The following is a 19,447-nucleotide window of genomic DNA, read 5'->3' on the forward strand; positions in this document are numbered from 1 at the left end:
TCTTCAGCGTAGGAGTCTGAACAAGGAAGCAGCATGTTCCTCCGAAACACTGGTAAAGCTCCAACAGACTACACAGTATCACACCCCTGAAGATGGTAATCTTCAGTCACAGCTGAGAATCTCAAACCTCATAAAAATTGCCTACATTCTTCAACCGATGCTTATATATACATATAATACATTTGTCACCTCTAAAATTTAATTTTTATCAGAAGCAAATTATTTTATTTTAATTTCCTTTCTCTGCGCCATTTCTCACCACAATGTCAGACCACTCTGTACTGGCAAAACAGTTCAATTCATAACAGTGAAAGGGTTAACATTTTCAGCTGATGTTAAATGCCCTTCCTCGGGGAAGAACACTCTCAGCTACATCAAATGGAGCTGATCAGGCAGAAGCTCAGTATTAATGTAAAGAAATATTGGTACTTTGGGTCACTATATATTAAAAAAAATGTATATGCACACCTTCCAAGGCATAGCAACTGGATGTATCGCCTTAAAACGTTTAAGCCTGAACATCAAAGATTTCAGAGCAACCTCGTCTCCAGTTTCAGCAAGGCAGGAGGTTACTGCGAAGTATCCGCAATGATCTATGACACTACATGGTGTCACACCCCAGAAGACAGTCAGCTGTGAGAACTTCCTACCTAAAGATGCTCCATTAGCCTCAATAAAGTGCTTCAAACAGAAAATAGACAATTGTAACACCTGAATGGGTTAAATGCATCTATACACAGGATCAGTGCTCAGCGTCAGCTACCAGATGACAACACGATGCTGTATTCTGCAATCAAATGGTACAAATTAATTTGGTGACCACGTCTGATCACTCGTTGAAAACATATCCATAATATAGTGAAGAATAACACCTAATGATGGGACATATGCAGAAAACCGATGCAATATCCAAGCAGTCAGAATTCTTTCTTGGCTTGAACAACATCCAGCGTCATTATGAAAGTAACATAGTAACTATGTCACTGTCTGTCTAACTCAACCACCATGACATAAAGAATGAGGTGTCACGGTCATGGAGCCTCAGCCACCCGATGATCACAATGTTTACTCTTATTGTCTTCAATAGAACTTCTTTGCTTGTGCTTCCCTGTTGTCCCTGAAACAAATAAGTAATGGACTCATTTCTCCTGTCCAGAGCAACACTATACAGGGTGATTCATTCAGAGGAGGCTCCAAATTAACAATTACAGATCATTCAAAAATTAAACTTGGCAGGACTTCATACTTTGCGGCACTGCTTCACATCTGCCGGCATGGTTAACTCCATTTCCTTCAGTCCGTGGTTCCTCCTGCTGTGCTGGCTGCAACATCTGTGAACATGGAGTGCTGTGTTGGCCTGTGATTCCAGGTGGAGGGAAACCATGTTATAACCTTCCGTAACCCAGTCACTTCCACGCCTACCAAGGTATGTGTTTGCCACATTTCATTTCATCAGTAAATTACTGCATGACATAATTATTAATCTGTAGCCTTCTCCAAGTGAATCACCCTGTACAAGATTAAACATGACATGACTTCAGACCATGCCCACCAATGGGTTTATTCAAACACAAAACATCAGGAACTATTTCCTTCCATCAGACAAAAGGCAGGAAAGGTTCTGCCTCTGTTGGAGGTGTTAAGAAAGAGACAGTCTTGGTCTGTGCTTCTATGTTGTCCCTAAAATAAATAATTCCCTGAATTCTCCTTTCCAGTACAACACTGTATGACTGTTGCTTAATCTGCTATAGTATGTTCCTAAATTGATGATATATGGTCTTCCTACAGCAACTGATAATTATTTAGTTGGTCTAGAAATTCCCTGGTTCATCAAAGAAATCACAGGCTCGCTAAGGAAAAGAATGAGAACTGAGATCACCATTTCTGTCTAGGATCTAACAAAGGTACCTTCAGAATATGTTTTCAAATGTATTTCCAGATTATGCAGCAACTAATTGATGTCACTCACTTCCAGAGAGAATATCCCACAATAATTGCAACCTGCAATGCACCAAACACGAGAAAGTAGGTTGTGGATAAGCAGGTAGTTCGTGGTGGACAGCCCCCAGGGGATCCATTCCCACCTCCAAGTCGCTGGCTAGCAGCAGCAACATCTCGCTTTACTGTATTCAGTCCATCTCGCATTTCACTGACGAGGCTTGCCATATCATAACCCACAGACTGCACTTGTGCTGTAGGCTGGCGAGCTTGGTTCTGCAGTATGGAATCTGAACGGGCATGAACTTCCTGCGTCAGAGTTCTGCAAAATGAAAATCGTGCACAAACTAGTGTTGCCTACAGTGGGTAATACACGACAACCCATAATTTCCAAATTCAATATATTCATGGCATCTCTTTACTGGTGACCTTCTTTGGTAACTGACTCTTCAGAAAGTGGTGCATAAGCTCCAATATGCAGTGAAGAAACAGTGACATGATCAGAACCACACACATTAAATTTGTTATGTAAACATCATAAGCATAACATGAATTCTGTATGCAATAATGTTTACATCTCAACAACTATACATAGAGCATTGGTGCTGCATTTTCAGGTTACATCTGACAAAATTAAAGTAAGTGAAATCAGTAGTAAAGAAAATTCTACAAATAAATAAATCACTGAATTGTGCAATTAACATTTTATACTTCCTGTTAGCTTAAACGTACAGACCGAAACATCTGAACTGAGAGCAACAGTGTACCAGTAATGTCCTGGACTTGTACTTGGGAGGTGCTCTGTTCAAACTTGGCCCAAAAATATGCTACACTGACAGAGGTTTTTCATGGCCAGGGCAGCATCTTGATCCTTCAGCTTTCTAAATTCTTTCTTTTCATTATTGATCCTAGCATTCAATTCTATATACTCCGGCTACTGGCATAATTATAAAATTATATTTTAATGTAAGAAAAGTGTCATATGTCCTTCCTAACTTGTTAATACTGCACGGACAAAATTAGACAACATAACCCACACAACTCAAACATGACACCTGATCTATGAACCAGTTCTTAACATTTAGAACGTCATGTCTGCTGTGCAGCGAGAGGAGATAAGTATCTTCTGAGATGTGACAGTGTGTAATGTAACAGACAGTGAGAGGAGATAAGTGTCTTCTGAGATGTGACAGTGTGTAATGTAACAGATAGTGAGAGGAGATAAGTGTCTTCTGGGATGTGACAGTGTGTTATGTAACAGATCACTGTGACCAAAATGCTGTAGCCCGACCAAAAAGAAGAAAAGTTTCTCTTCTTTCCAAGGAGCATATTTTTACATTTTCGTGCATTTTAGTAATACATCACTTGTTATGAAAGTTATTATTTTTCATGATTTCACATCAGGTCTCACTCGCTCAGAAACACTGTAGCCGTGTATACAGTGTTGCATCCCAGAACACGGACGCCTTTACTACTAACAATTTATACTTATTTAACAAACTTCTTTTCAGTCCTCTGAAGGCAGCCTTACAGTGACGAGTACTCACTTTATATCTCGAGCTGCGTTCAGGATGGCATTTGTGTTGCTCAAAACGAGCTCCACCTCATGGCGCCGGATGGTGTCTACTAGCACTGGCTGGCCCGGGGCCTGCCCAGCGCCTGTAACAGGTAAAACTCATGACTGGAAGACTCACAGTACTGCTTTTGGGACATTTCAGTCTAATATTTAGAAAATCATATTATTTTGCAAAGTAGCAGTAAGATGCCCAAGTCTAAAATAAAATAAAAAAACACCATTTCATTTCAATGTGTGCTTATAAGTTACACTTACTTACTTACTTACTCGTGGAGCTGAGCCCATCTTGAGGAGAAGTCAAATCTGCAGCTACTCAAGAATTTCCCAGCATTATATGGAACCCACAGGTTCATTACCGTGTTCACGAGCCCTCCACTGGTCCCTATCTTGAGCTAGATCAATCCAATCAATACCATCACATCCTCTCTCTCTCTAAGATCCATTTTAATATTGTCCACCCACCTATGCCTTGGTCTTCCAGTGGGCTCTTTCCTTCTGGCTTTCCCACCAATATTATACATGTATCCCTTTTCTTCCCCATTCGTGCTACATGCCCTGTCCACCTCGTCCTCCCTGACTTGATCATTCTAATTATACTTGGAGAAGAATACAAGTTATGAAGCTCCTCATTATGCAGTTTTCTCCAGCCTCCTGTCACTTCATCTCTCTTCAGTCCAAATATTCTCCTAAACACCCTGTTCTCAAACACCCTTAGTCTATGTTCCTCCATTAATGTCAGACACCAAGTTTCACACCCATACAGAACCACAGGCAAAAATATAGTTTTGTATATTCTAATTTTTATGTTTTTAGACAGCAGACAAGAAGACAAAAGGTTCTGGACTGAATGGTAGCAAGCATTACCCAAGTTCAATCTCCTCTTAATTTCCAGCTGAATCAGGTTTTGATTTGTTATTGTCATGCCCAAATATCTGAACTGTGCCCAATTTTCAAAACATTTGTTTCTTATCTTTATGTCATGATTTTGCCCTACAAACTACAAGGTCACAAGGGGACCATAATATTTAATGTGATAAAGCTGCTGTGACATACCGCCTGGTGGTGCAACACCGGCCTGAACAGACGACAGTAAGCTCAGTGTTCGCTCCTGCCGCCCAACCACTTCATCCAGCTTGCGGTTCAGTTCTCGCATCATTTCGAACATCTGACTCTGCCCAGTGAAGATCTGCCTAAGCTCACGCTGGTTGTCAGACTCAAACCACTCTTCAAACTCGCTATCCTTGTCCTTCCTGGCGGCCTCTGGGTGTTCCCTGTGATATCTGCAGTACAAGCACCAAGCCTAGTTACTTACATGACATTACAAACTTTGTACCCCTCACTATAACACATTCCCTGCCATGCCACCAATAACAGGATTTTACCTGTTGGTCCAGCCACTTTTCCTTGAAAACTGGATTCAAACTTACACTTGAAATGAAAATTTAAGAGAATAAGGAAAACCAATTCACAATCGCTGTACGTTTTTGAGCTCTGATAAGATACGTGGTGCAATCCAAAAGTTCCCGAAATATATTAATAAAAACTATTACATCTTACCTAGATCTTATTCTGCACCATCACCTTCAAAGTAGTCCCCTTGGGAGCACATACACTGATCCCAGCATTTCTGCCACTTTTCAAATGCATCCTGGAAGTCTTTCTTTGTTAGGGTGTTTAGTACCGTCTGCATTTCCGCTTGAATTTCCTCAACTGTATCAAATCTTTGCCCCTTCAACTTGATTTTCATTTTGGGGAAGAGAAAGAAGTTGCATGGAGCTAAGTCTGGCGAGTATGGTGGGTGAGGAACAACTGCCATCTTGTTTTTAGCAAAAAATTCCTGCACAATATAAGCCGTATGCAGTCGTGCGTTGTCACAGTGGAGTACCCAGTCATTCGTGCGCCACTTCTCTGGACGTTTTCTCTCTTGTCCTCCATAAAACGCCTTAGAACATCGGGATAGAACTCTTTATTGACTGTCTGACCAGGAGGGACAAACTCCTTATGAACAATCTTGTCAGTATCAAAAAACAGATCAACATGGACTTAATGTTGCTCTTGACTTGTCGAGCTTTTTTTGGCCGAGGTGAAGAAGGGCTCTTCCATTGCGACGACTGCTGCTTGCTTTCAGGGTCGTAGCCATAAACCCAACTTTCGTCACCAGTGACAACCTTCGAAAGAAAATTTGGATCCTCTTGAAGCTGTTGCTGAAGTTCCCTGCAGACTTCCGAGCGATGCTGCTTCTGTTCATTTTGCAGCAGTCGTGGCACAAACTTCGCCGCAATCCTCCTCATGTTCAGTTCCTCTGACAAAATTCGTTGACATGCGCCATAAGTTGGTCCCAAGGTGTTACAGAGGTCTTGGATGGTCAGTCTACGATCTTGCAGAATCAGATCCCTAACTTTCGCGACATTTTCTGGTGTTTTGCCCGCTGATGGCTGTCCCGAACGATCGTCATCATCAGTCAAAGTTTGGCCATTTTTGAAACGCTTATATCAGACGTAAGTTTGTGTCTGGCCTAAACTGTTGTCACCAAAAGCTTGCTTCAACATTTGGTGTGTTTCTGCAGCGGTTTTCCCAAGTTTGAAACAAAACTTTATACAGACATGCTGCTCTCTCAGGTCAGCCATCGCAAAACCGCAGACTCACGGAAACACAACAATGGAAATACGTTCACCAACAATAAACCCAACCACTCAACTCGACGCCGCTTGCCACACTGATTCAAGAAGGATGTGTGAGGAGACACCTAGTGATATTTCGATGTACTCATAACCATTTGTGCGCAAAATTCAAATTTCAGAAACTTTTGGATTGCCCCACGTACATGTAAAGTTTCCTTGCATTTCAGAGATATCCATACTAGAAAATGGCATTTACGTATGAAGTTCCAAGAGTCCGTAACTTGACAGATCAGCACCAGTGTGTGGTACACTTCAATCTGTCACACAATTGGCACTGGCAGTGAGTGTACTAATACAGTGGTCACATAACCAACGCAATGTACGCAAGCATTCACTTGCATGATGGAACAAGCCTAAAGGGAAAGAGATCTCAACACCAACATCACAAGATGACACACTAAACAGTTTGGTGAGCAGGCTCAGACTTTTATGTCTTTTGTTAGCTGTTCGGGTGAACCATGGGACAGTGCTTAAAATAAATCACAGTCACCTCCTTCTGCTTCCTTCACTAATGACCATTAATGATTTGCCTCTATATACTTATGCAGCTGAAGGTATCAATAAATAACTTAAAGAATAAATCATTCACAAATAAAGCAGAGCCACCAGTAGGTCCTGTGTCTTTAGGCACAATCACGATCGTGCTGAGGGTCCAATAAAACTGCTCCACTTATCTGTCTGTATATATGAAAGTCAAGAACAACTAAGAAGGTTTTCATGAATTTGATTTGGTTCATCCCGGTCCGTGATACTAGCAATATGACAACGAACCAAAGTATAACAACACAGCGCGGCCCGAACAACAGGATGTCATTAAAGAGTCCTACTCATCAAACAACAGAAGTATGAGGTAGTTGACACTCAACTTTCTTCAAAGAGAGGCAATACAAAGGACACAAACCAAATTGGTTCTAAAAATTTTAACAAAATCTTTTTTAAACTGCACTTGTAAACAGACTAATTGTAATAATTTATAAACATTTTAATGTATTCATGAACGTCGCTGTAGTTGTTGAAGGATCAGATTTTATATTCATAGCTTTGTGATGATATTGTATGTATGTATTGATACTGACCAAACACATTGTAATAGCAGTTTCTGCCCGTATGGATATGTCCTTCTGAAGATGGTCGCTCTGACCAAAACATGTCAAGGATGAAAGATTAGAAAGAAGAGAAGGAAAAAATATTTCACTGATTAACCTTTTGTAAGATTTTTATGAAGTCTGATATCACAGAATTCCACTAGAATTTGTCCACAAATTCTACTTTTGGCTAAACCAAACAAAGATTAATGGTCATCTTGAAGATGTACATGTGTACATGTACATCTTGGACACAATTCAAATATTTACGGGAATGAAGGATGTTTCAAACCAAAGTCATGAAACATACATTTCAAGCCCAAAAATCTTACAGCTCTCTAGAAAATTCAATAAAAGGGGCACTGTTTGTGATTCTGTATCCAATAACCAACAATTTTTGAAAACATGATCGAAAATTACTGAAACATCTTGTTCTCGATAATTAGAAGCAGCTTCATCCTATTGAAATTTTTTGATCTACACGTATACAAATACAGACGTGGTTACAATGTAATTGATGTGCTGTTATATCACACATGAAAACAAATGCTTCAATTGTTTCATGAAAGGATTGCAATTAAGAAAATTTGGGAAGGGGGAACAAATAAAATGAAGCCTTGACAGGGTTCGGTATGTGCTGAAATCATATTAGTTTTGTTCTTTGAATGTTCTGCTCTATTACAATATGAATTTTGAAGCGCTTACAAATACTGCTGCTGAATGCATGTGCGAAGCATACACACACACTTTTGCAATTGTGTCCCTCTCCCAGCAAACATAAGCGTTAAACCAAATTAGTCCCACAGAAAGCGTTGCTACTAGCATTTGGGTGGGCAGTTCCCCAAGTCAGCTAGGGAATGGAAGCAATGAGCAAATATTACTGCTCTCAAGGAATATTAAAAACAAAATTAATAATTCTTTAAAGCATGGTGCCACAAAGATACCAGAAACCAAGCTACTAATATGTATTAGCATGCAAAGAGAACACACCGAGATAAACGTGTCAGTGATAGCAATGGTACTTAGAGACATACTCCTCTTTCTGTTGTTCCAGTTTGCGCTGATAATCGGCATACTCTTGCGAAAGTTTGCGCTGTTCCTCGTCTGAGACATGAAGGCTTCCAGGAGGTATTGGGGCTTGGCCAGGTGGGTGCAGGCTGGTTGTCAGGAAATGTAATACATCATGGTCATCTGCAGCAATCATATGAAAGTTATGACTTGTCGAATATTCGCATGCATTTGAATGGAAGTAGGCTACATAACAGTGTGTGTGTGTGTGTGTGTGTGTGTGTGTGTTTGTCCCTGTGTGTGCATATGTAAAACATAAAAGGTGAAGTTGTCCCTGCACTTAATTAAGCACTATGCCATCAAGATGTACATAACCATGTTTTCTTGACCTTGGCACTAGTTGGAGGTGAGTGGTCAGTTTCATGCCACAGCTGCTTTACCCCCGCAGAAAGAGCCCCCAGTACCCAGTGGAGAGGAGGTTGGGTGGGCCCCAGAGCTCATCTGGGCATGGAGAAGGGAAAATTCTTGCCACAAACAAGACTCGCACTCCAACCTCTTGGTTGTCCAGCCTGTAGCCAGCAGATATACCCACTGGGTTTGTGTGTGTGTCTGTGTTTTTGCCTTAGGAATATAATGGTTATGGATATCAAATTAAATTAAAATCACTTACTGTCTGACTATTCTATTTACAAAATAAATTCAAGGCAAACCCAGGCCATCAATACTTACTGCAATCATGGCAGCTAGGATCAGGTACTATTGGCTCAAGTGTATGTATTTCTATCTGCCTAACATCACTGACCCTATGTACATTCAATAACTGTGAGAAGTAGTTCTTCAACCTATTCAAAATGTTGTGGGAATCTGCAAGCAGATCACCATTCTCATCCTTCACTAAGTTACTGCTAGGCTGGTAACCCCTCTTAAAAGTCATTTATTCCTCTATACAGGTCTCTAATGTTCTTGTTCTTACTGTTCATTGCAAGCTAATCAATTTTGTCGTTCAGATATTCCTTCTTTTTGTTCCTGAAATGCCTGCTGGTTTCACGTCTTATATTGTTCATATTATCCCTATTTATTTTGCTTGGATCCTGTAACCATTGCAATCTGGCTTGTTTCCTTTGGTCTAACAGTTCTGAGCATCATTTGTTGAACCATGGTTTATGCTTCTTCAATTCATAATAACCTAGGCTCTCCTTGGCAGAAATTTTGATATTCTCTCTAACAGTTTCCCAAGCTTTATTAACATCCACCTCAGTGTCCAAGTTTTCCAAAGCAGCGAACCTATTTGAGATTTCAACACGATACTGCTCTTTACACTCCACCTCTTTTAATTTCTTGAGATTGAACCTCTCATTATGAACTCTGTGCATTAAGATTAAAAACAAACAGTACCAGAAATAAAGAATTTATTTTCCTTCCTAAACAATAAAATCTTCTGACCTGCACAATTCCTATTGAACTAGTAACTACTCCCTTTCCAAGTTCAAGCAGAGACCCAACATACCTGCAAGGCCGCCTGTGGCTGCTGAAACTCCAAAGTGGCCATATTTTGGTAACACCACATTTTCTGCACGCAGACACACCTCAAAGTCCTGCTCGTTGTTTGTCATCCCACTGAGGAATAAGACCTGTAGGCCAATTGAAGATCTAAGGAAAATGTCTATAAAGTATGCAAAAAAAATCATGCAAAGACACTGCACGTACTTCCTCACATATAATCGACCTTTGCTACATCACCATGAAGACCACTGTTGAGCGCTGAACACAGAACAATAATAAAATCCAGCCGATCAGTGAAGCCGGTTTTGATAAATCAACATTTCGCATTTTGACACCTACTACATGTACCATTATATTTCAGAAGATGCCATCTCCCTAAACGAAGCTGCACCTTTATTTAGCAAAATGGTCTTCATAAATTATGGGAATTTAATTGAAAGTGGTGCAGCTGTTTTAAAATCTTGGGCCAATAATTTTGGAGCTACAATGTTCCTCCACCCAGGTACTAAGTGACGTACACATCCATACTTAGAGACTGACAGATGGCACACCAAACGCCACATTTCTAAACATGGACAATGAAAACCACATATATATGTCAGGAACTGGAGACTTGATTTTTCTTTGCTGCTGATATAGCGATTGGATACAGGCTGGAGAGCTCAGATTTAATTCCCAGCAGTGCAAAATTTTTCTGTTCAGTGTTCAGACCAGCTCTGGGGTCCACCCACCCTCCTTTCCAACAGGAACCGGGTACTACCTCCCAGGGGGTTAAAGCGCCAGAGGCATGACGCTGACTGCTCACCTCCATTTAATGCTAATGCTGAGGTCTAGACACGTGGAGCTATACCTCCACTCCCCCATGTCTCCATGGCACAGTGCTTAACTAATTAAGAACAGGGTCAACTTTACCCTCTTTTATCTTTATGACAATACTTTCTTATATATGGTTCTATGCATGACTGATTTAAGTTCTGACATAACGACATGCATAATTATTTTAAAAACAATTTTCCCTTGATGCTTCAATGCAGTGCATTCAGGCACACAGTGAATGAGCTGATAACATACCGTAAGTGTGTTCTGGTAGTACTCGATCTTTGCTCTGGTTGGGAACGGTTTGTTTCGGAAGTCCCGTAAGCAGCCTGCCAACAGCTGCGTGGTACCATCACTGTAAAATGTTAAGTGTCAGAAATCTTTTGCATCCCTATCAGTTGTCCTTTTGTTAGTAAAAAGAAGCAAATATCTCACCTGAGGTACCCTGTTTTCTGTTCTGGCCTCTACATTGATAGAAACTCTGTGCAGGTCTAATGATGGTGATATTACGATATTGCAAAATATAATAAAAGCACTATACACAATTTGCTTATAACCTGAAGCCAAATTAGAGAGGGAAATATTTAAGTTTAAGTAATTTCTTCTGTCAATAAACAACCTATGTTACTCCAAGGGTCCCTTGCACAACATTCTACGTTTTCACAAGCACGACTCTGGTTATCAGGTCACAGCAGTATTTAAACACCTACAAAATACAATTGCAGTGCTTCCACTGTTGTGATATATAAATAAAAACTATAACTACTGCCAAACAAAGAGCAAAAGAGAAGAATATAATGAAAGGAATGAAGATAGGACAAAGAGATGGGATTGGAAATGAATACAAGAGAAAGGAGGGAAGGAGATAAAGGTATAAAATTGATAAATGAAAAGCAAAATTAGGATGATGTAACACAGGATGAAAGAAATGATATTCCATCACCCTTGACAGGTCATATAATGGTAAGCATTATATCAAGTATGCGGGAATTGCATAAATGCCATGAGAGTAAAAGCATACCTTTGCGTATGGTAAGAAAAGGGCACCTGAGGCACTATGTTACATGCCAGGAAGTTGCAGGTTTGATCCCCGATTAGGTCAGTGGATTTTTCAATTGACCTAAACGTTCCAGCTGCATTATGGCCTTGGGGTTCACTCAGAGCCTTTGACAGAAATGAGTACCAGGAATTTTCTTGGGGGTGAAAGCTAGCCAGCACTGACAACCTCAGCATCACCTTTCAGCCAATTGTCTAGAAAATGTGGGAAGCTCGACATCTCACAACCCTATGGGCCTCCAAGGTCTGCTACAGGGATGGCCTTACCTTTACCTTACAGACTGGTTACTTTTAATTTAGTTCAACTTTTGACTGGATCATTTCATGTGTTAACAGTCATAACTAAGTAATGTAACTGAGCTGATTAGAAATCCAGAAATAAGAAAAATTATGAACTGAAGAAAAGAATGAATTCCATTAATTTTGCCAGCTGCACACACACACACACTTACTTAGGATGGTCGAACTCCTGAGTACCATCATTGACAACAGCCATGATATACGGATTATTGTGCTTGTTATCGTTATCAAACGAGTCAAAGAAGATGCCTAGACCAACCCACTTATCTGAGCTGCCAAACACTGGCCCATCATACGCTCCTTTAGATTCTGTATACCAAAATGCCTGAAAAAAAGAAGCAATGTTGGTATGAATGATACTCCATTAACGTAACATTGTTCAGAAACACAGGACAGTCCTACAGCAAATATGTCACAGAGTATATTTTCATGGAGGCTGGATAAAATGTACAAAAATACATAATGGTATCCACTGAATTACATGAAATTTGTTCTCATAATTTTTTTTTGTTGCTCCTCTGGTTTCACTGCCATAAATTTTTAATGATAAATACGTAAAAAAATTAATTTTGATATTCATTTAGCTGTTTATGAAGAAATACTTTTAATTTAAAAAAAAATAATTTCATTACTCATTCATCACTATAAGAATTAAAGTTTAAAAAAAAATGATTATACAGAGTTCCTTTAACTTCACTGACCAATTCACGACTCTCTGCTTCATGGCGAATGGTGCGCTGTTTGCTGCAAGGCATATAATGAATTTTTCTGATGACTCAGCATGCCTGATGGCCTATAACTTTTGGAATGAAGGGAAGTAATTAACTTGTGGACCACCTGACAGCATCATTCACAGAGGGCAGCGCCATTCATGCGTGGGAGTTTGCTTATGATTTGTCAGCAGTAGGCAGCAGTCATCAGCTCCATTGGCCATTTGTTCCCAGTTAACAGTTAGTGGGCAGTGCGGTATGTCACGGTGCAGTTCACTTTAGGGCAACATGTAATTCTGTATCTGCCAGAAAGTGTTAGCAAAAATTTTGATATCAATGTTGTGATGAAAAAGTTCCCAGGAGACAAACGATTCATATCGTAATTTGGTAAATAAACTTAGAACAACTGGACTCTTAATAGACAAGAAACAAAACATAAGCAGCAAGTGCTTATTGAGTTGGATGACACAGGGGCCAGACTTGAACATACACCTAGAAAATCACTGAAACATCTACGATGGGGTACCCAAAAGAAACCAAACTAATTTTTTGTGGACAGAGCTTTTGTAGTACCGCGTTTTGCCGCTATGAGCGCACAGAGCTAACATTCCTGAGTCAATAAGCCGACTACCGTTGTTTCAGAAGGTAAGGACTAGTTTCGGCAGAGTTTATAGTGACAACTGTTTTGTGTCGTCGTTTTTGCAATGGCCCGAACACATGAAAATGTTGAAAAAATTCGTGAAATCATCAAGGAAGATCGACAACGGACCATTGAAGAAATTGTGGAGCTGTCGGGAGTGACTTGGAGCTCAGTTCAGCGAATTTTGACAGAAGATTTGGGAATGAAAGGGGTGGCTGCGAAATTCGTGCCACGACTGCTGACCGCTGAACAAAAACAAGGTCACGTGGAAGCATGCTGTGCTTTGAAAGAAGAGTCCCGAAATGATCAAAACTTTTTTTCAGCGTTTTGCTGCTGTTGCTGAGGTGAAGGAAAAAAACAACAGAGGCACTGTCAAGCATCTCAAAAGATGAATTTAGACAATGTTTTGAAAAATGGAATAAAAGACTAGACAAGTGTATTAGTGTAAGTGGAGAGTACTTTGAAAGGGATTGAAGGTTTGTGCTTAAAATTTGAATAAATAAGTTTAAAAAAAAATAAGTTCGGTTTCTTCTGGGTACCCCCTTGTATCTCGAGATACTTGAGTGTCAAAGTCTAGTTCAAGAAGGGCAACACAATTGCTGAAGCTCAGAACCTATAAAACAACAGTAATCCATGCCTTTCAGCTGTGTGATCCAGTTAGCAGGGTTCATTATTATAGTTGGGTTCTACAGAGTGTTGTCGAAGGTGAGATCAATCCACAATTGACATTCTTTTCTGATGAAGCGTGGTTTCATTTCCAGGGATACACAAATATGCAAAATAATCGCTATTGGAAGTCACAGAATCCATATCTAACACACGAAGTCCTGCTCCAACCAGTGAAAGTTGGTGTCTGATGTGCTCTAAGTGCAACAATTGTTGGACCTGTGTTTTGAAACAAAACAATTAATTTTAAAATTGCATTATCCACAAATTCTTTCCAGAGTTAACAGAAGAAGAAAGACTCTATGACCTGTTTCAGCAAGACTCAGCTACTGCCCACACTGTACATATGTCTACGCAACCAACGACTTCAGGGACAGAATTATTATCAGTGGTATTTGGCCAGCACATTCACCCGATCTTAATCCTTGTGATTTTCTTCTGGGGTTGTTTGGAAGATGAAGTTTCAACAGTAATCAACAACCAGGAGAACTGAAAGAAAATATTTACAGAGAAACTGCAAATATTCCTGCAGCACATCTTCAAAGGGTAAATAAAAAAACTTTCTCCACTGATGCAAGGAATGTCTATGTGGAGGGGGGCCAGCCTTTTTAACACCTCCTGTGATCTGCGAACAAAGGTAGGACCTCTCCTAATTCCAAATGTTATCAGCCACCAGGCATGATGATTCATCAGCAAAATTTGTATGTGTCTCGCAGCAAGCAGTGCACCAGCTGCCATGAAGCGAAGAGCCATGGAACCAGTACACAAAGCAAAAATCCTCCCTGTATAATATTAATGAGCAACTGCCTGAAGTCAAAGTCACAGAAATTGTGGGACACTTGTGATCAAAAGTCGTATCATACTGCTTATATTTAAGTTGGTTATTTAATGACTCTCTCAATACTGACATTATATAATCAGATGGTAGGATCATTAATGCATGCGGAGCAGTTGGAACGAGAAATAGGAGAGGAAACAGAAGTACTTTGAGAAAACCCACCTTAGTACCACATTTTCTACCAATATCACACATAATTTGACCTGGCAACAAATCTATGCTACCGTGGGAAGAAGCCGTTGACTAACTGCCTAAGCTATGGCATATCTCATAGTGGTTGTCATTCATACACCAGAGGTCCTCAGTTCATCATCATCCTGACTTTTCTCATTTATTGGTAAATAACGTATAATGCCTCACAGTTTGACATGTCACTTTCATTTGAAAAAACAAAACTCTTTCAAATAGCCTTTTATTCACATGTGATGTAAATAAAGAATCCCCAACTTCATCACCCATTTTGTCACCTAAAAGCTATTGGGGACGCCAAGACATTGACCAGATCTGTCAAGACCTGCCCATAGAATTTTACATTGCAAGAACTAAACCACAAAAAAAAAATGTAACTATGTTAATCTTAAGTGTTATCTATACACACCAATCCATCTGCGCCAATTCTTCCTCTGCCAGTGACACGAAATATAATATCCACTTCCCACCAGTCAAAGTTTGTTTTCATCTTTGTCCATATCGCACCTGATGAAAAACAAATATTAATTACAGAAATTCACATATACGTTTGGGTTAGACTGAAATAAACAAAAGTAAAAAATTAACTCAAACCTCACTTACCCTTCTGACTTCTCAGAGACGGGGCAATTCTAACATTCTCTGCGCTCGCAATTGCATCTGCAATAGAAAACCATACGGCCTACTTAATCATATCTTGCGATTAAAAATATTTCGGATGAATAATTACAATTCTTATAAATCATACAAAACAGAATGGCCTGAACGCACAACTTTGCGTTCAAAATTACGGTACAGCATCTGCCATCTGGCAAGCCAAGGAAATGTGAAACTATGTTGCGATATCAAACTTACTTCCTCCGTATTCCCAAAAAGGTACACTTCCATCTCTCTGCGCCAAGTACGGTGGCTTGAAACTATACTTGTACTCAAATCTTCTTAATGGCACGTTACCAGAAACTTCATATGTCGTGATGAAAAACAAAGCGGCATAACATAGCCACCTCACCTCCGTGGCCATTTTCATCTTTACCTGCCACATGACGTGCCAACCACGGATCAGACAACAGGCGGCTGCGGGCAGCTCTGAACCTTGGAGAGAGAGTGTCAACAATACTTGGACAAATATGATTGGTCAATTTACGCACAATAATAATCGATATACTCGTCCGTAAGTTTTCGCGGCTGCAGTTAATTTATCGCTTCTGCTTTTGAGAATATTGATGGTTTTTAAACATGTCTGTGAAGACTGGAGTTTCCATCTTCAGGGTTCCCTGAAGATGGAAACTGTAATGTTGTCGACAACCTGGAAAAATATCAACATGCAACACGACGTGTTCCTGAAAGCCGCAGTCATACACAATCGATACAGAAAAACCCGGAAGCACTTATCTCCATAGATTCTACAAGAAAGTTATAGTGATATATATCCATGGCACAGCTGTTTGTGACGTCCGACAAAACGGATGTACAGTGAAGCCTGTGACGAACTTGATAAAGAACTTGCTGGAATAATGTTAGACAAAATACGCATTTTGTTTTATTGAACTATGATGCTATAACAATCGTACGGCACTTTACAATCTGCACAGTAATAAGAAAAAATGACAGACTATTCCACACAAGCTTGTACGGTTGAACCAAAGGAATCTAGCAGTGAGAGGTAAGAATCTCTATTACGTGGATTTATTCCCAGAAGAGCAACGAATTTTACGTTTTCAGAACACCGCAAGGTTGTTAAGTGCGAGAAATTTCAAACAGCATTTTAACTTCAGATGATTTAAAATCAGTAAGATCAACCTATCTATGAAATATGAGAAAACAAACGATTCAGTTGAAAGAACCGCACATTTGTTTTGGATTGGGAAGGGTCGCGGTTCGCGGTTTTTCTGAGTCCCTCCAGGCAAATGGAAGATAAGAGCCCTCTCAATTTACACTTGTTTTTTATAATTTTCATTTGCCAAATTCGTTGCTGCCATTTTTATACATTTCTTTTGATTCATGGTTGTGCAGTATCATTTTACACATTAAGCATATAATTCCTCCTGTTCTGAGTGGATGAGAATGCTGCTTAGTGATGTTTCATTTCAGTCCTGTAGATGTTAGCAAGCCAGCAGAGGGACTTGTGACTCTCTACCAAGCAAAGCTCAAGAAAGTAAGACAGCAACTTGATGAATTAACGTAAGTCCACTTTGTGACACGGTGTGTGTATAGACATGTTGATAGTGGCTACAGTTGTACCTTACTTTCTAGAAAGAAGCAGACAAGCCTGATAAGCCAGTTGGAAGATGAGAATCGCAGGTTCACCAATGTGGAGACATTAGAGGACCTGCAGCAAACGGTATTTTCTCATAGCTGTTTCAGTAAGTTAGCAACATTGTATGGGTTTTGACCTCAGCCTCTTGGCTTTCAGATTATACAAAATTGCATGTTTGCATTGCCATAGAGCACCTGTGAAAACTCTTATATGTATAAACCAACCTAAGAACCACTGAAAGGATTTTCATTAAATTTGATATTGGAGAGTTTTACCAAAATTTGTTGCCACATTTCAGTTTTGGTTAAAATCAGAACAATAAAGAAAGTTGAAATTTTACAAAAGCATCTACGTGCATTTCTGCACAAAGTTGTACAGGAAAATGAAGCATACACATCACATGCAGTACACTTTTCCATAAAAGTTTTGCCTTTGGAAATAATTAAAAAAGGTTGTGACCATCCCAGAATTGCTATGCTCTGCATATAATTACTATATAGTGATTATAAGTGTCTAGAGGAAGCTGCAGTATTTTGTCATGTACACAAAAGTGTAAGTAAAGTAAGCAACTAAAGCTATCCCTGTAACAGGCTGTGGAGGCCCATAGGGTTGTGAGACATTGAGGTTCCCATATTTTGTAGACAATCGGCTCACAGATCGCGGTGAGATTGTCAGCCTTACGCACCAGCCACCATTTATCCCCAAGAAGATTCCTGATACTCATTTCTGGTAAAGGCTGAGTCGACCCCAGGGCCATAGTGTGGCTGGAAGGATTAGGTCAATTGAAAAAAAAAACTGATAACCTCATCGGGACTTGAACCTGCGACCTTCCAGCTTGTAGCATAGTGCCTCAACCAACTATGCTACCGCGTGCCCCTCCCCCCATGACAAAAGTGTAGGCTGCAGAAACTACCAAAACTGACTTCTGTATCTGGTTTTCAGTTTGTGGTGCTGAAACTGTACCAGACGAAGTTAGTTGCTATCAAGAAAGAGATGATACAGCTCCATGACAGAGCCACAAAGCTAAAAGTAAGTACGTGTCTGCAGTAACTTTTTGTATGTGAAGTGAGGTCATGAATTCATGCAAGTTTCTTCTGTTCTCCTTACATGCTTCTGTGGCACAGTAGTAACTTTTCCTCAACTGTCAACATGACATGACGCTTTTTAGTGCAGAAGTGATAAATGCTCTTTATGTTGTGCAGAAGAGGGCACTGAAACTTCAACAAACAAAACAGAAGGCAGCTCTACATCGCGAACATCAGAGGGAATTGCAGCTGCAGCGAGAGACTGACCTTATCGCCAAACCGTCATCATCACATGGTGAGAAAGGAAAAAGCTCTTAATGAGACCCCGGACAAGTTTGCCCTTGTGCCTTCCCATACTCATCTGATGTTAATACAAGCAACGCTTCTAACGAAACCGATGGATGCAATAAATGTCACATAAGTATGATTATATGATCTGAAGCAGATGTATTATAGTGAAAACCCCATTTAGTATGTTTCAACATTCCCAAGTCAATAATCTTAGTGTCTGTAAATCTCCTGTATTTAACACATTTGCTCCTGCAAGATGTGTTCTTTTTTAGAACACAGTTTGAGCACAAGTCTTTCCTCTGTCACTAGATGGTGCGGTTCTTTGTACATGTGTAGAGTATGCTAATCATTTCTTTACTGCAGATACCGCAACTGCTAAAAATGGCTGGACTACAAGGTACGCCAGCATCAGACCTGCTGGGAGTAAAAGTGTTAAGATTTTCCTCAATTTAATATTCAAATCCACTGCTACCCAAGGAAGTCTTGAATGGGGGTACACGGTATTCTGCACTTGAATTTGAAAAGCAGTCCCCTCCATTATGACATTTTATTATTAAAGTGTGTAGGGCTCCAGAAATATAACTTAAAACCTTCAACCATTCTTAAAGAATGCATAAAATATATATATATTTACTCATCACAGGTGTGCATTAACATTTCTCGAGCAATGAAGATAGACACAGGCAGATGGTGTAAGTTATTACAAGTGACCACATGCAACGGAAGTCATATAGCACACAGCTGAAGCTGAAAGTCTCGGTAAATATATACCAGTTGAATGTGATCTGTAATAAACAGTGTTTTCAGTTGCATCTTGTACACCAGTTTTACTCATTTCTACTAAATACATTTTTGACCCTGTGACAAT

The 19,447-nt window shown here is 39.9% G+C and overlaps 2 protein-coding genes across 4 annotated transcripts; one reads left to right on the forward strand and one right to left on the reverse strand.

Moving 5' to 3' along the window:
• Positions 1-494: 494 nt before the first annotated feature.
• LOC111874156 (protein ERGIC-53) lies at positions 495-16,089 on the reverse strand. The gene is made up of 11 exons (XM_023869406.2): positions 15,862-16,089; positions 15,610-15,666; positions 15,416-15,513; positions 12,116-12,288; positions 10,863-10,962; positions 9,796-9,919; positions 8,315-8,471; positions 4,568-4,794; positions 3,486-3,597; positions 1,970-2,260; positions 495-1,117 (listed from the first exon to the last, which is right to left on the reverse strand). The coding sequence occupies exons 1-11, from the start codon at positions 16,046-16,048 to the stop codon at positions 1,081-1,083; spliced, it is 1,563 nt and encodes a 520-aa protein (XP_023725174.1). The 5' UTR covers positions 16,049-16,089; the 3' UTR covers positions 495-1,080.
• An 87-nt stretch (positions 16,090-16,176) lies between these two features.
• Positions 16,177-19,398, forward strand: LOC111874163 (biogenesis of lysosome-related organelles complex 1 subunit 6). 3 transcript variants are annotated; one of them, XM_023869417.2, is made up of 6 exons: positions 16,177-16,669; positions 17,098-17,187; positions 17,260-17,347; positions 18,206-18,292; positions 18,466-18,583; positions 18,943-19,398. In XM_023869417.2, exons 1-6 carry the CDS (start codon positions 16,611-16,613, stop codon positions 19,092-19,094), a joined length of 594 nt encoding a protein of 197 aa, XP_023725185.1. In that variant the 5' UTR covers positions 16,177-16,610; the 3' UTR covers positions 19,095-19,398. The 3 variants fall into 3 exon arrangements, with proteins under 3 accessions (XP_023725185.1, XP_023725195.1, XP_023725204.1); XM_023869436.2 differs by having other exon boundaries at positions 16,193-16,669; positions 19,223-19,398; XM_023869427.2 differs by lacking the exon at positions 18,943-19,398 and having other exon boundaries at positions 18,466-18,718.
• The last annotated feature ends 49 nt before the right edge of the window (positions 19,399-19,447 follow it).

This window comes from Cryptotermes secundus, unplaced genomic scaffold (assembly GCF_002891405.2).
Source record: "Cryptotermes secundus unplaced genomic scaffold, Csec_1.0 scaffold47, whole genome shotgun sequence".
In the NCBI taxonomy this organism is placed as follows: Eukaryota; Metazoa; Arthropoda; class Insecta; order Blattodea; family Kalotermitidae; genus Cryptotermes; species Cryptotermes secundus.